Source organism: Chiloscyllium plagiosum, chromosome 8, assembly GCF_004010195.1.
Source record: "Chiloscyllium plagiosum isolate BGI_BamShark_2017 chromosome 8, ASM401019v2, whole genome shotgun sequence".
NCBI classification, from domain to species: domain Eukaryota; kingdom Metazoa; phylum Chordata; class Chondrichthyes; order Orectolobiformes; family Hemiscylliidae; genus Chiloscyllium; species Chiloscyllium plagiosum.
In genome coordinates, this window is record NC_057717.1 from 86,065,275 (window position 1) to 86,081,842 (window position 16,568).

Genomic DNA, 16,568 nt, shown 5'->3' on the forward strand with positions numbered 1-16,568 from the left:
AAACAATCCCTTAGCCCTGCAGCTTCCCCCCAGTCCTGCAGCTTCACCCCAACCTGCAGCTTCCCCCCCAGCCCTGCAGCTTCCCCCCCAGCCCTGCAGCTTCCCCCCAGCCCGGCAGCTTCCCCTAGCCCTTCAGTAATGAAGGTTCTCTCAATTCTGGTCTTGATCGTCTCTCCCAGTATTGACAGTCATGCCTACAACTCTGGAATTCCCTCCCTAATCTCTCCACACCTCTTCTCTCCTTCCCTGGTGCGATGTTTGATATCTAATACTTTAGAACAAACATTAAACCACCTAACCAAAAAGAGAGCGAGATTGACAGCAGGGACAATGAAACATCATTCAATAGAAGTTGTATCAGAGAGAACAGGAAGCCTACGGTTCCCCTTTAATTGCCATCTCTGTGTCCATACCATTTGTGTGCTGTGCTACACTTACTCTGTTGAAGGAACTACATAAATACAGGTTGTTACTTCAACCTTCAGAAAATGGAATGGTTGCAGCATAGGTGGTGGTGTTCGGCCCATCGTGTCTGTGCAGACCCTCTGAATGAGCATCTCCCTTACCATCATCCTCTTGACTTCTCCCTGTAACCCTGCATATGGTGCCTTTTCAAATTACCACATAATTCCCTTCTGAATGCCTCAGCTGAGCCTGCCTCCACCAAACGCTCAGGCAGTGCTGTCTTGGCTCTAACCACTCGCTGCTTCAAAACGTTTTCCTTCTTTTCATTTTTATTTTATAATAATATTCAAACCCTCAACCCCAACTTCAAACTTATTTCTCGGAGGTCACTGCCACTCAACATGTAAAGAAAAATAGGCCACACCCCATCAAAAACACAAGAGACAATAAGGAGTAAACGTTGATTGAGAAATTAAGCATCCAGACAATCTATATGATCTGCCCAATCTATATGATCTAATCAATCGAGCTTATTGCAGAGAATAGGGTTCCACAGTAAAAGGTGAATCACCTGGAGTTTGGTTTGTTTGTGCAATTTATGACAATTTAGGTGGACAGCACTTTTTTTTTGTGAATGTATTAATTTCTGAGAGGATGTTTCTACTTGTCAATTCAGTAGGCAAAGTGAATTATGAAGCAGTAATATTAACCAAAATCAAATTGTGAATGAAAATATGAACAAGTCAAAGAGCTACCTGGGGAATGAAGGGACAACTCACTCATTCCATAAGGCATGATGAGAAGCCCTGGGCCAAGGAACCTGTGTCAGCCTGCGCGACCCCTTGATGCTATGCAGATTTAGTGTTTGACAGCACAGCTGCAAAAAGAAAAGACAGCAGTAGTCCCCACACAAGACTTATCCACCTCCTGCCTATCCCTGGGCTGGAGGATAATAAATCTTCATAGAAAGACTTGGTTCAGAAGGAAACAAAGTAGCACATACTGCAGAATTGCTTAACATAGAATACACTTTCAGCCAATTACAGTTTAAATTATAATCAGTATTACATACTGAATTGTACATTTACCATTGTTGGTTTCTAGTGTTTAATCACTACTTTGCCCACAACTTTCAGGAGCTGTAATACAACCAGATAGTCAATGTCAACAGTGTTATGGAGATTTCAAACACACCAAATGCTCAATTTCCTTCCGAGCCCCAAGCATCCAATGTCCCCAGTGGGCCAGTGTAGATAGGAAGTGATTGTAGTGCTGACCTGGGACATTGTTAACATAGCAGCCATCCACAAGCAAATGCCCGTCCTTGGGGTCACAGAGAGGAGGCAAATAAGGGACGTAAGATGCACTCGCTCTGACGTAACGCCAGATACTGCCTGCTGGATGAAGATGAAGAGTAAGAATACAGACAGCACGGGAGGGAAGGGGAATCATAAGGAACACAGGGGCAGGGAGGAAAAAGCATGATTGTGGCCATCAAGAACAAATGGGAAAAAAAAGTCTCCTTGAAGGGTCAGAACAGCAACAAATGTCAAAGAAAGTTCCCTGTAAGCCTGCTGAACATTTCTGCCATCCTAGAAGATTATAGATTCAAGGAAGTGTCTAAAATGGCAAAAGAAACACTGCTTTAATTTCTGACAGACATATAGACAGTTTATGAGCAAACAGCAACACACAATATCAAGTGGCTTGGCAGCAGGTAAAGTCAAACCAATTTAAACGGACCACACTATCAGAGGAAACAAAAAGGAGTTTAATCACAGAAAGAAGGGACACAATAGAAACGAACCCAAGAAGGAGAGTTAAAGACTAATTCTGTTCCCCAACCCTCTTAGCCATTATGTTAAGTGTCTTTGTTCCATGAAGTGGCCACTGTTGTCTTTGAATCTTGTTAGAAAATAAAATTCTACTGTGAGGTAGTGAGCATGTATGTATGGACTGGGGCAGAACATGCACAATGTTTTTTTGCAAAACACAACACTTGCTCACTCTCATCCCTAGCATTTTCTCATAACTCTTGAAGGTTTCTTCTTGAAGCTCTGAACATTTTCTGGTTTTAAAATCTGTTTATAATCTTTTGTGGTTGTCTGCTAAGTCTCTTTTGCATCCTCTTCACATCTTTCCCTAATAAACTTCCTAAAACAATTAACAGTAATCTAAGTTCACACCTATAGGTTGGGCATTACCTCTCTGCTTTTGTACTGGAGCTTCCTTTAATCATATTGGCTGACTGGTCTTGCCACTTTTTAACATTCTGCTCTTTTAATTTTTTGTCACTTAGTGTTTAATTTTCTCCTCCTCCCTCTCAAAACACACGACATATTTCTCCATTACAGATCCATCTAATATGCATCCTTCAAGCGGAATATGTCCTCCTGAGGTCCCACACAGCCCTCATCACAGATGGGAGATGGGGTGGGAGGATTATTTTTAGTGAGGAATGGTTGGACCTGTATCTGTGGAATTGAGAAGAAAGAGATGGTTGTTTTGTAATGCATGGTTTGGCAGGGTGTGAGGATGTTGTGAGGATGGTTGCCTGTTTTAAAGGTGCAGATCACAATTTAAGGGGAATATCTTATTAATAAGGAGTCTCCCTTTTAAAAAGCAGATCAGAGTAATTCGTTCCTCAACTGCTTGTTAATCTGTAGAATTCTCTTCATTCAGACAGCACTGGAAACTGAACCCTTGAATAATTTTAAAGAAGGGAACAAAAAGGATCTGGGATCGATAGGAAAGAAGTTAAGCCACCATCAGATCAGTAATGATCTTTTAAAAAGCAAATCAGATTCAAAAGGCCAAAATATCTACTAAGATGATAAGAAATCGGGACAGAAATAGGCCATTCGGCCCCTAAAGCCTGCTCCACCATTCAATAGGTGATACATACTTTAACAGAAACTGTGCTGCTTTCATGGGAATCACTGCTTGCGTGAAGCGGTTACTGCTTAGAAAATGCCAGGCCATTTGGATGAAGATCTTCCTGTTTGCGAGGAGCTCAGATTTTGAGCATTCTGTCAGATGTACACTGCAACAAGTTAAATTGGCAGGACAGAAAAATATGCACCAAATGTCCCTAACGAGGCAACATTCTGAAAAAAACTGGAGAGGTTCATGCTGGGCACAAGGTACAATACCCAGGCGAAATCAGGAAGGCAATTATGTTCCTCACCTGAGAATGTATGTTGGCACGGCTGTGGGGATAGATGCATGTGATGTGGAGGTGGGGGAAATTATGGCTGGGTTCGCAGCAGAGGCACGTAGGAGAGGAAAAGGATAATATTACATTTTATGCAGTTGTTTAAAATCCCTCCAGAGCCTCCCTCCAAATTAAGTCCACAATAGAGGCCTTTACTTCAGCAATGCCACTGCCACTACTCCTTCCCTCTTCCAACCTTCAGGACTACAAACCAGCCCAGTCCAAAACTGCCCATTGAAGTCTCCCCAAAATTAAGCTCTGACTTGTGTTTGCTCGCTGCCCCTAATGTTTCACCTAGTTACCGGCTAAAGGTTCCACCTAACTACCAGTAGCCCCCCAGCTCCCGACCACTTCCTTTAAATGCTTTTGGAAGATTCAGACGTCACTTGTGCCCTAGCCTTTACAATGTTTACGGTAACCTCATTGCTGTTTGTGGAAGCTTCAATGAACAACAATATGTCTTCCCCATATTTTGACAATGGACTATCCAATATAGTCCACGGTGCATGGTGGCACAGTGGTTAGCACTGCTGCCTCACAGCCCCAGAGACCCGGGTTCAATCCCCGACTCAGGCGACTGACTGTGTGGAGTTTGCACATTCTCCCCGTGTCTGCGTGGGTTTCCTCCGGGTGCTCCGGTTTCCTCCCACAGTCCAAAAATGTGCAGGATAGGTGAATTGGCCATGCTAAATTGCCCATAGTGTTAGGTAAAGGGGTAAATGTAGGGGAATGGGTGGGTTAAGCTTCGGCGGGTCGGTGTGGACTTGTTGGGCCGAATGGCCTGTTTCCACACTGTAAGTAATCTAATCTAATCTAATATTTTGAGATGTCATGAAGTTATGAACAGCATCAAGCACAATTCCAGGTTTCAATATTAGCTCATTTTAAGGTGAAAATAATTGTGGAAAATGGTTTCAGTATTTCTGCGACTGGGTTATTGAGGCAAGTATAACGGATCATCTCAATTTTTAAACAGTGCCAAGTATGATATTGAGGGGTATTGTGAATGCTTACAGACTGCTCTTATTAAATATTTCATGGGGCTAGTTACATGGCTGATTATATCTGTTTTCCATTCAACAGTGTATGGTTTGGGAACTCATTCATTTCCTGATTCATTCAGCTTTCGTGTCAATGCTTGGGCTGAGTTCAGCTGTTCTGCAGGCTTAAGGGGAAAGGTTTTCTTTGGTTCTCCTAAAGAGTTATTTGAAATGTGCAACTGATTTAATGGAACAATTTTGGAAGATGTAGGGTGTTAAAATGTCTATTGATAAAGCCACTGCGTGCACACAGTCAAACTGAAAGCTCCCAATCAGAACCTCATTAACAGCTCAAACAGTTGTGCACACAAATCACACTCAGGTGGACTGACCTCACCACTCCCCCACTGAATCCCATTTTACATAAGGGACGTTTAATAATTATACCAGCACTACTTATTAACCACGTCATTTCAAGAGCTAGTCTTTCAGAAAAAGCTGATGAACAACTTAATTGTGTGGCTTAAACCTGACATGCAAGGCCGAGAGAGCAACTTTTCTCACACTGAACACAGTCACAAGTTGAATTTTTGGTTTCTATTGGACTCCACATTGAAATATCTATCAAAAGCTAGATAACCACAATTTTGACCTAAGCTTGCATGTCTAACAGAGTACATGGATTGGTAACAATCTGCAGCCTCACAACGTCAGGAGCAAAATGAATAAAATGTGGGTCAGACCGTCAATCCTGGTACAAATGGTTAGTTTTCACCTGCCATTTACAGGGATACCTGCCTTTCAGTTCTCAATGACGATGCTAACCAACATTAAAACTAAAATCAAAACTAATGGAGGTGCCAGTGTCTCCAGGCCAAACACAGTTGGATAGTGCCTCTTGGTTGAAGAGATAGGGCGAGCTGGGTGGAACTATACATGTGCTATTTCTGATATCTGTTCTAAACCACACCGGTACGATGAGATGGTGTGTGTTATGGCATTTTGTTTTGCAGACTTAGATCTTCAAAACATTAGAGAAGATAGCAACTGCTCAGTAAAACCAACCTCTTTTGTATTGCTTTAGCCTGGTTCTTACCTATCAACTTCTGATCTAACCCACTGAACCTGCCTTTAGAGAATTCACATCTTCAACAGTCATTATTTCCGAATGAACGACTTCCAACTTTTGATTAGTTTTCAAGAAGTTCCTTGCACTGAAGAATTCCATTCGGCATTTTCACTTCAATGTTCAGTTAAAAGACAGGTATCTTTTGAAAACAAAGATACATCAGCCAAAGAAGCTACCATACGGTTAGTTTGGTGCCAAATGCTTCAAAGATGGTTGGTGATTGGTCTGACAATGGTAAAACAGCCTTAAAGGTAACTCAGGTACTGAGTGTTGGCAATTCTGCATGGTAGATTTCTGAGAACCAGAGATGCCAACAAACCGAAAGTACTTTCACTGCTCTGGTCATCCACTGATGGAAAGGTGACATCCAATGGCAAATGTTAGATGGAATAGCAACAAATTAAAGTGGAACCCTCCTGCTCCATGGAAGGGCAGGAGGACACAACTTCTTGGGAGTAGGAGGGAAACATAACATCATTCCCAAGGTCAAAGAATACCTGAAGCAGACTGCTTCCGAGTGTAGCAGGTTAGCATCCACCAACGGGAAGCTGGGCAACATAGCCTACTTTTTTTTTTCACTACTTTGACCTGTTTCCCCCATGTCCCTTATACTGAGCCATTCCTTAACCAACTGTTGTCATGGTTCCTTTGGCCTTCCCAGGTAGTAGACTGAGAATAGCAAATAATGACTTCAAAACCAGTCAATTGAGGGACTGATAAGTCCCTCTTCTCACTGTAATTGTTTGTCTGAAGCCCTAGATGAGGCCTCCAATCAATAAGTTGATCCAATGTGTGGGTCCCAATTTCTTCTCTAAGTTCTGCAGGACTGCCTTCAGATTGCTGGGAGCTACTGGCAGTGAAAAAAAACCACATCCACGAATTGGCTGAGTCGGTGGCAGGATCAGTAGACACAAACAATACAGGGATAAAATCTGCTACTGGCGCCATGTTGTGTTCTGAAGAGAAGTCATATTAGACTCAAAGTGCTGTTCCATAAACACTGTTTTTCTCTCTCCATAAATTTTGCCAGACCTACTAAGTTTCTCCTGCATTTGTTTTTATTCCAGCTTTCCAGCATCTGCAGTGTTTTGCTTTAGTTTTAGAGCAGTCTTCTTCAGATAATGAAGCAGTCTGACACATAGACAGAGTTGTCAAATTCAGCTGTACACTATAAAGTGGCAAACAACATTTATATCACTCAAGTCAGAGTCTAACCAATACCCCTTTTTGACACTTCATGGATTATCATTAGCAAATTAGTCTCAATCAGCATGCTGAGAGATCACCAATGTCTAGAAACATAACTGGGCCAGCCATAAATACTGTAGTTACAAGTGAAAATTAGAAGCTGGCTGACCCACTCAGTTCCAGAAAGCCTGCCAACCACTTACAAGCACAAGGCAAGTGACATTCACCACCTGTCTCAATTATTATGGACATAACACATAAGGCATGTGATACTAATCAAAACAAAGCAGCCCACTTGACTTCTACCCTGACCACCACGTTAAACATTCACTTCCTTCATTATCAGCACAATGCAATTGCAGAGGCACGGCAGCAACTCAAATGTTTCTTCAACAGCACTTCCAAACTCACGATCTCTACCATACAGGCAGATAGTGATGTTCCCATGCACTACCTCTAAACCAAGTCACATATCCATCTTGATCTGGAAACACTTTGGCATTCCTTCACCCTCACTGGATCTGAATACTGAAAATCGCTAACTAACAGTCCTGTGGGAATCCCTATACGACTAAGCCGATGGCAGGTCAAGAAGGCAGCTCTCTCTCATCCATCCAAAGGGATGTTATGGATGGGAAATAAATGCTGGCCTTGCCAGTGATGCTCACATTCTGTGAATGAATTAAAAAAATGATTCCAGGTTCAAGGCACCAAATAAAATCTCCCCACATTCAGGTAGTTTCTAATACACCGAGTGTGTAGTGCCTGCAGGTCCCACACTTTCTGGTTTCCAATAACTGACGTATTGTTGCTGTGTCATGTTGTCACGGCTCCTGGTGTTGTTACAAGTGCATTGAGATAGCAGTTTAACATCCCAAAGCTTTCCACATGGAGGAAGCTGATGGATTGGGAAGGTCAAGGAGATAGATGCTGAGGCTTCAGAAGAACCTGCTGCCTTCTTGAAGAAAGATCACTGAACCCACAAAATGTTATCTCTGCTTTCTCTCCACAGATGCTGCAAGACCTGCAGAATTTTTCCAGCAATTTCTGTTTCTGATTTCCAATATCCGCAATTCTTTCGGTTTTCTGTTACCTGCTTGGATCAGGATGACCATCTCAACTCTCATATATCCACATAATTACTGTCCTGGAAAGTTTCTAGGTACTGAATTTAGGTACTGGAGTTCATATTGTTTACCTGATTTTCAAAAAGCTGTTTATATGATGCCATAACATAATGTCCTTCTGAACGAGTGCGTTCCTTAATCGACTAATAATGTATCCTTATTGAGAGTTCAGCAGTTTGAAGTCAAGCTGGTCAGTTGGGTTGGCAATGTTTCTATAGCCAGGTTATTAGTAACACTGGCATAACATGGCAAGTGCTACAACAGCTCCACAGAGAGGGTTATTGAGGTACCATCTTGATTACTGATCTGGATCAAGCTGTTTCAAGCCCACAACTTGCAGGCAATATGAAACTGCGTTATGGATCTGGACCGGAGAAGAGGTTAGAAGCAGATCCAGATGACAAAATACAGGGGGCAAGGACTAACAGCAAGCTCCATGTGATGCCATTAATAAGAGATTTAAGTGCAAGTGTAACCTGTTGTGAAGTATACTCAGGAGATGGCGAGGCCCACAGATGCTGGAGAAGTCAGAGCTGATAAAGTGTGGTGCTGGAAAAAGCACAGCAGGTCAGGCAGCATCTGAGGAGCAAGAGAGTCAATGTTTCAGGCTTAATGCTTCATCAGGTCAAGGTTTACGAACCAGGGCAGTGAGATGATGGTGAGAGTAAATTATGTGTTCAGAAATGTTGCTAGCATGACCAAATGCAAAACAAAATGTATCACTGTCCTTGTACAGGACATGTGCACCAGCATCTCATTTCAGTTCCCTCTCCTGGACAGTGATACACAGAGGGGGAAGGAGGAAGAGAATCAGAGGAGGACCACAAAACTGATAAGTTCACCACCATAGGTTTGGAGTGCTGGAGTCTTTTCTTTCTAAAAGACCATCAAAAGTGATGGATTTCCAAAGAATGGAAAGGATTAGGTTCATTCCATGTAGGGTAAGGAGCAGTGGGGTAGGGAGTTATCAGTTACATAGAACATAGAACATAGAACATAGAAGAATACAGCGCAGTACAGGCCCTTGGGCCCTCGATGTTGCGCCGATCCAAGCCCACCTAAACTACACTAACCCACAACTTGCATGACCAAACGCTGCGTCAATGTGATGAACGGTTTTGCCTCTGCCACTCTTACAGGCAGGGAGGCCCAGATTTGCACCACCCTCCGAGTGAGAACATTTCCTTGCATCTTCTACAAAGTTCCCACCCATTGCCTTAAATCTATGCCCCTGATCCCTCCACCAAGGGAAAAAGTTTCTTCCTGTTTACCCTCTCCATGTTCCAGTTGGTGAAGGCTCAACCATATAGAGTCTGCTTTATTTGACAGGTATTCTTTGTTTTATGGAAAGTGTTTCTGACATTGTCATAACTCTTTACACCTACATGTTGTACAGACTTTGGTGGTAACTGTAGGCTGAGGCCTTCCAATGTATTGTGTGTAACTATGGACTCCACATTCCATAGTGATAGCACTGGAGAAGATGCAGATGAGATTTACCAGGATTTGCCTGGGGATGGCAATTACAAAGAGAGATTGGACAGTCTGGAGTTGTTTGCCTTAGAGCAGAGGAGATTGTGAGGGGACATGATTGAAATGTATAAAATCAGGAGGAACATGGAGAGGGTAAACAGGAAGAAACTTTTTCCCTTGGTGGAGGGATCAGGGGCATAGATTTAAGGCAATGGGTGGGAACTTTGTAGAAGATGCAAGGAAATGTTCTCACTCGGAGGGTGGTGCAAATCTGGGCCTCCCTGCCTGTAAGAGTGGCAGAGGCAAAACCGTTCATCACATTGACGCAGCGTTTGGACGCACATTTGTGATGTCAGCGTGAGAAGGCTGTGGGCCAAGTGCTGGAAAATGGGATTAGAATATAAAGATGGTTGCTTTTGACTGGTGTGGGCCGAAAATCCTTCTTCTGTGCAGTTGACCTCTATGACAACTGAAATAATTGCCTTTGATGTTATCAACTGAACAAAGTTGACAAAATAAACAATTCTATGATTCTAGAAATACAAAAAGCCCTAATAGCATTTCTCTCATTCTGAGGAAACACAGAACAATTGCTGTTTTTGTTTCATTCATGGGCATCACTGGGTGGGCCAGCACTTATGCTGCACTAAGATGCAGGCGATCTGCCTTGCTGAACTACTGCAGGCCAGTTGGTGTAATATTGGGGAAGGAGATCCAGGAACTCAATGCAAAATACCTCAATTGTAGAATGGGGAAATACCACAGCAATTTGTGCTTAGCAGGACCCCACAAACAACAATGAGCGAAATAACCAGATCGGGTGATTTGGTGGGTGTTAGTTGAAGGATAAATACTCAAGAATCAAGAGAATGCGATTCCAGTTGAGGGTACAGATGGGTCCTCTACTTAACATCTCATCCGAAACACAGCACTACTGACAGTGTAGCACTCCCTCACTGCAGAGTAAGTTGGAAGTGGAGGCATGTGAAAAGTATCTTTCACTAGAAACAAAGCTACTGTGGAGCACTTATTAGAAAGTGCAAAAGCAGCAAATAATTTCTACCTGGTGAATTTCTCCTACTTCAGTTACATGCAACCTCCTGTGTTGATTGGTAGTTTCCAACAGAAACATCACAGTCCAATCTACAAATTTCATTGTTTCCTTCAGTTCAGGCTGGTACCTAGTGGCTTATGCTGGTGATCTACACATGTAGCATTTTGAGGGTGTACATAAACACATTGCTATGAGGACAGATTAATTGTATTTCTAAAGTTGTATGCTGAATCAAGTCTGCATTCTTCTGTTCTCTGTCACAGCAAATATGATGATGGCCCGTCTCACTCTGTATCTCATGCAGAATGCCTTCTTTAGCTCTGCAATTTATAATCCATGTTCCCTCAGACCAATCAGTGCATTAATGTCCTAGTCCTATCCAATGGGATTTCCACTGCAGGCTCATACCTCTGCATGGCAGCATGATACCCATTGTACTTCCTAACCCTGAGCGATGGTACCACGGACCTGGGATCTCAGGCACTCTATATTCCTTCCCATTACCGAGAGTTTAAAACAAGTTCTAAGTTCACAGCTTGGCTGCTTCAGGGGACTTTGTGCAATTCAGTAATTGGTCATGCATGGAAGTTGCTACAACACTGTGTTCTACTTGGCCAGTAATATCAATGTAAGTATGACCTTTAGTAATATTAACTTAAATGATGCTGCATGTCCATGTACAAACTAATACTATTAAGTTAAGCTCGCAATTAAGCTGGAGGGAGCTGTTTTACTAAATAGCTATGGCCTGTTTGAGATATAAAAGTGAGGGTAACACTATAGCTCAGTCTGACACCACAAAGCAAGGATGAGCTTCTTACTTTGCTAAGCTCAAGAGAAGCAGTGGTCTTGGAAACCAAAGGTCAGCTACTGTTCCTTATCCAGGAGCAAACCTACTAACTGTACACTTTTGGGAAAAGAAATCCAAGAGGTATTGCAAGAATTCATTCAGCCCACACACTAATTGCTGCTAACGCTGTCACATTATAGGCTGCAGTGGGATTTTCTACATTGCTATTGCTGTCTTTAAAATAATAAGGCAGCAACTTTCATGCAAGTCCATAAGTACAAGGTAACTTCCACTTCACATTAAATGCAGATGTGGAGTCTGCAGGCAATTGTCTCCCACTGGGGAGGTATAGCTGCACAGAGTGTAGCTTCCAGGTAGAGGAAACGTGCAGGCTCACAAAGTGCTCCAGCTTACTTCTTAAATCCACGGGACAATGAAGGAAGATTGGGAATTTTTATCCTCTCTGACTGACAAGCACTTGCAAGGTGCTCTGTGCATGTGCTTTCTTGAGACTAAAGGAAGCTAACCTGAACTCTCAGCACCTGGAATCTGAATTACAGAGACTGGTGGGAGACCATGAACTACCTTGCAATATATCCAGTCAATATACAAATTCTGAATGGCAAAATATTCTAGGGAGGGATGTAGGGAAGGAGGGGAGGAAAGGGGGAGGGCAGTACATGTTTTTTTAAAACAGAAAGTGAATTAAAATCTTACTGTGACTGTTCACTCTTCTTGCATAATACTTACCACTGCAATTTTACAAAGCCTGTAAATGGCAGATTAAACTAGACATTTGATACAATGCAAGGAACGTGGACACTCAAAGGGGTTAAACATAGCCTTTAATTAATGAGAAGGAATGGAGAGAAGATACAATTCTGTGTGAAAAAGGTTACCCTTAGATTAACTTTGGATTAACAGAAGCAGTTATGAATTGGGTGTGGATATTGACAATATTACAAAGCAATGCCACCACAATGAGAGATGGGAAACAAAAGCTTTGGGAGGCAGGGCAAGATGGGAAAGGACACAAACGAGCGTTACACACCACGGTACAACCTCCACTCTCAAGGGCAGAACAAGGAGTTGTGGATAGCAATGTCCCAGTACAGCTCAGCTTAGTATCAGTGACAGAATCAGATCGGAGTTTTAACAATCAGAGGTCAGCAAATGTCCCTTCCACCACAAAGCCCAGGAGTAGACCTCTAGAAAATCACTCCAAATTCAAGAAAGATTTTAACCAGGTCTTATTTGAAGAGAACAGAATGAATTCTCCATGTTGTTAAGGCTCCATCTGCTTCAGTTCAATCAATGGAAGTTCATGATAAAACCACTCCACATCATCAGTAAAGGGGAACACTCAGCAATATCCCTTTAACTTCAGAATCTCAATTATAAAAGGTACTCTTCAGATAATAATGCAATTTTCAGTCACCTGTTATCCTCAGTATCTCCTCAATACTGAAGATTCTTTTTACAATCGGTGCCATTCTTTCCAAATTAAATCGACAATTTTGTACTGATGATCGCACATTTTAGCTGGATTCTCCTGCCTCTTTGGTTTAGTTTAACAAGTCCAGTCTGCAATATGCTTGCGTGATATATTGACAGAAACTGGTCAGGCTGTTTGGGATCTGGGGCTGTAAATCTCCAAAGCAGTAACTGAAAATGACAGGAACAGGGCGAGGGGGGGGGATGAGCTGGGAGGTAGAGAATGGAGACAGAGACAAGATCTTTGCCACAAAACAGAGTGAAAAGAAGCGAAGCAACCTCTAAACGCCGTCAGCAGTAACGTGCTTAACACGCGGCCCTCTAATGCTCAGATCTGGAGATGACCTGCAGTGAAGAGGCTACAAAATCCAATTAAAAAGGGCACAGCCAGTATTCCAGAACAACCAATCTACTGCCACACTGCAGCTGATATGTGGCCAGAAGTCTTGTTAATACCAAGCGACTGGAGTCAGTTCCCACACAAACCGCACGGGTACTTGCGATGCAAAGCAGGCATGCTTCAGACTAGGCACAGCCATTTGGAGCAATTGGCTTCTTTCATCAGCCCTTTGTCACAAGATGCAACTGGCCCTTAAACAATGACAGGGGGTTTGATTCATTTGCAGACTCACTAGAGATGATGATTTATTTTTCTTGGTAAAGCAAATATTGGGAAGACAGATGAAAATAAAAAGGGAATAAATCTGAGTGTTCCGCTTTAAAGATAATTTAAGGATCATGCAAGCCTAAACAAACTAGCAATCCTGGTAATGCTGGCATTGTCGTTCCTATACTGCTCACTCTCCAACCAGGTGTCCAATGAATGACACAGAGCAGTGAAACAATTTGGAAATATTCCAGTAACACTGCCAAAAGTATAGTATTGGGATTTTCCACACTTATTGTTCAAATACCCACAAAACTACCATTCCCACCCACCAGCGCTGACCATATATTTTACATTATTCTTGCATCCTAGTGCCTGCCTGCCCTTCTCTAGGTGATCCAATTCTAGCCCAGCTGACCAATCAACTATAATAACGCTTACAAATCTTCAACCATTCAAATTTGAACTAAACTTCAGGGTTTAATTTGTATCTAATTCAGCTCACACTTGTAAGCTGCTTGAAATATCCTAAGATACCAGCATTAGCAGCATCATTTGCACAGAGTTTTGACAGTTACAGGATTACATTTCTATAAGGAACGTTTAGTAACTTAAATGGTTAAAGGGTCAAAAGGTACAGCATTTCAAAAAGGTAGCACATCCAAAGCAAATACTGACTTGCAATGAAAACCCTGTGCTGACTACTGTGCCTCTGCCAAACCATCATACCCAACTAGGTTTGAAACTGGATGCATGACATTGAATATAAATTAGTGACTGAATTAATTGGTTTGTGATTGCACATTTGAGGAAAGTTATAGCAGGAAACTGCACTAAAAGCTGCACAATCAACCCCAATTCTCACAGGCTCCAGGTTCAATATTTTAAATTACTATATTTGGCCAATGCTGTTTTTCTTTGTTTAAACTTTTTCACAGGGTGACTCTTGCAGCCTTTATGAATCCCAGGAAGACTCATTGAACTGTGTAGTATTCAGATTGGAAAATTGAAGGTGGACTTCCAGATGCTTAAAAAAAAGTCACAGAATAACTGCACAATAGAATTTCATCCGGTGTGCTGTTAAAACTGCTCTTCAATCTACTGAAGGGTAAAGGACTCCCAACTGTTTGACGAGTTACCATCAATTTATGGGAGGAGGAGAAAAGTTATTTCCTATTGGACAAAAGCAAAAAGGGACGAATATCTTGCTGGCAGAAGGCAAGGTACTCAGACAGGGTATAAATCTGTTACACATAGAACAAGCCACAGACACACAGCAAACAGACAGTCTTACCATCTTTGTGCACTCGCATTGCAGATGCAGTGATATCAGTTGTTACATTGAAATATGGAATCCAGAGGTCCTGAAGTCAGGGGTGGGGAAGAGAAGAGTTATAACCTGTGAACAGCTGTGGTTATAGCGCTTTCCAGTAACACATTTTAAGTCCCAGCAGTTGGCAATACTGGACAAGTAGGTAGATAGGATAGTGAAGAAGGCGTTTGGTATGCTTTCCTTTATTGGTCAAAGTATTGAGTACAGGGGTTGGGAGGTCATGTTCTGCCTGTACAGGACATGGGTTAGGCCACTGTTGGAATATTGCGTGCAATTCTGGTCTCCTTCCTATTGGAAAGATGTTGTGAAACTTGAAAGGGCTCAAAAAAGGTTTACAAGGATGTTGCCAGGGTTGGAGAATCTGAGCCATAGGGAGAGGCTGAACAGGCTGGGGCTGTTTTCCCTGGAGCGTCGGAGGCTGAGGTTTACAAAATTATGAGGGGTCAGACTAAATCCTGGCTTGACAAAGCTTATGTTTCATTGCTGCAGTTTGGTTACTGTGGCAATAATTTACTGAATATATTTCCATCAGGCTTCCTGGTTACAAAGGAATATGTTCATTACACTGAATAAAAAAACAAACAAATCTGTTTACATATATAAAACAAAATTTATCTAAAGTCTCATCATAAACAGCAAAAAACTTCAACATGTATTCCTAACAATATCCTTTAGACACTCAACTCCAGTAGTATCACTTCTACCTTCACAATTTCTTAAGACAAATGACAAAGTTAATAAAAGTCCTGGTTACAAAGGAATATGTTCATTACACTGAATAAAAAACAAACAAATCTGTTTACATATATAAAACAAAATTTATGTAAAGTCTCATCATAAACAGCAAAAAACTTCAACATGTCTTCCTAACAATATCCTTTAGACACTCAACTCCAGTAGTATCACTTCTACCTTCACAATTTCTTAAGACAAATGACAAAGTTAATAAAAGTGTTTCCTTTCACAAGACAGGATTCTTTGTGTTCCAGACAGTTTAACTCACTGGCTTCTTTTAGATTTCAATTACTTTGAAGCTGTGAAAACTTATTTCCAGCCTTGTTGGCTTGGAGGGGACTAAAAACTAAACCTTTCTGCTGCAATCAAGCTTTACTTCCCAACTCAGCCTGCTTGTAGCTCCTGGTCACCTGTTTCACTGCTGGTGCTAAAAGCTCAACTTTGTAAACATTTGAGCAATCCTCTCTCCAGATGGTTAGAGAGTCAGTTAGCTGAAGTTATATACTTTCGCAGAAAGATTGTCTGACCTAAATTTTATGTTATTCGTTCATGGGATGCAGGCATCGCTGGTTGATCAAGCACTTATTGTCTGTCCCTGTTCGCCCCTGAGGAGCTGACAATGATCTGTCTCCTTCACTGCTGTTAGACCAACAATGTGATAACAGAGGGGGTTCCAGGATATTGTTACAGCTACAGTGAAGGAACAGCGATATATTTCCAGGTCAGCATGGTGAGTGGCTGGGAGGGGGAATTGCAGGTGGTGCTGCCTTTAGAACATAGAACAATACAGCACAGAACAGGCCCTTCGGCCCACGATGTTGTGCCGAACATTTGTCCTAGCTTAAGCACCTATCCATGTACCTATCCAATTGCTGCTTAAAGGTCACCAATGATTCTGACTCTGCCACTCCCACAGGCAGCGCATTCCATGCCCCCACCACTCTCTGGGTAAAGAACCTACCCCTGACATCCCCCCATACCTTCAGCCCTTCACCTTAAATTTATGTCCCCTTGAAACACTCTGTTGTACCCGGGGAAA

At 42.2% G+C, this 16,568-nt stretch overlaps 1 protein-coding gene across 7 annotated transcripts in view; it reads right to left on the reverse strand.

Moving 5' to 3' along the window:
* Positions 1–16,568, reverse strand: part of pnpla6 (patatin-like phospholipase domain containing 6) — a 145,711-nt gene that overhangs the window by 31,899 nt on the left and 97,244 nt on the right. For 3 of the 7 annotated variants that reach the window (XM_043694670.1, XM_043694666.1, XM_043694673.1), the window contains exons 24-25: positions 14,756–14,825; positions 1,683–1,802 (exon numbers count right to left, since the gene is read on the reverse strand). In XM_043694670.1, coding sequence (XP_043550605.1) covers positions 1,683–1,802; positions 14,756–14,825 — 190 coding nt within the window. The remainder of the gene's footprint in view (positions 1–1,682; positions 1,803–14,755; positions 14,826–16,568) is intronic. The other 4 variants (XM_043694672.1, XM_043694671.1, XM_043694667.1 and 1 more) reach the window with 2 other exon arrangements.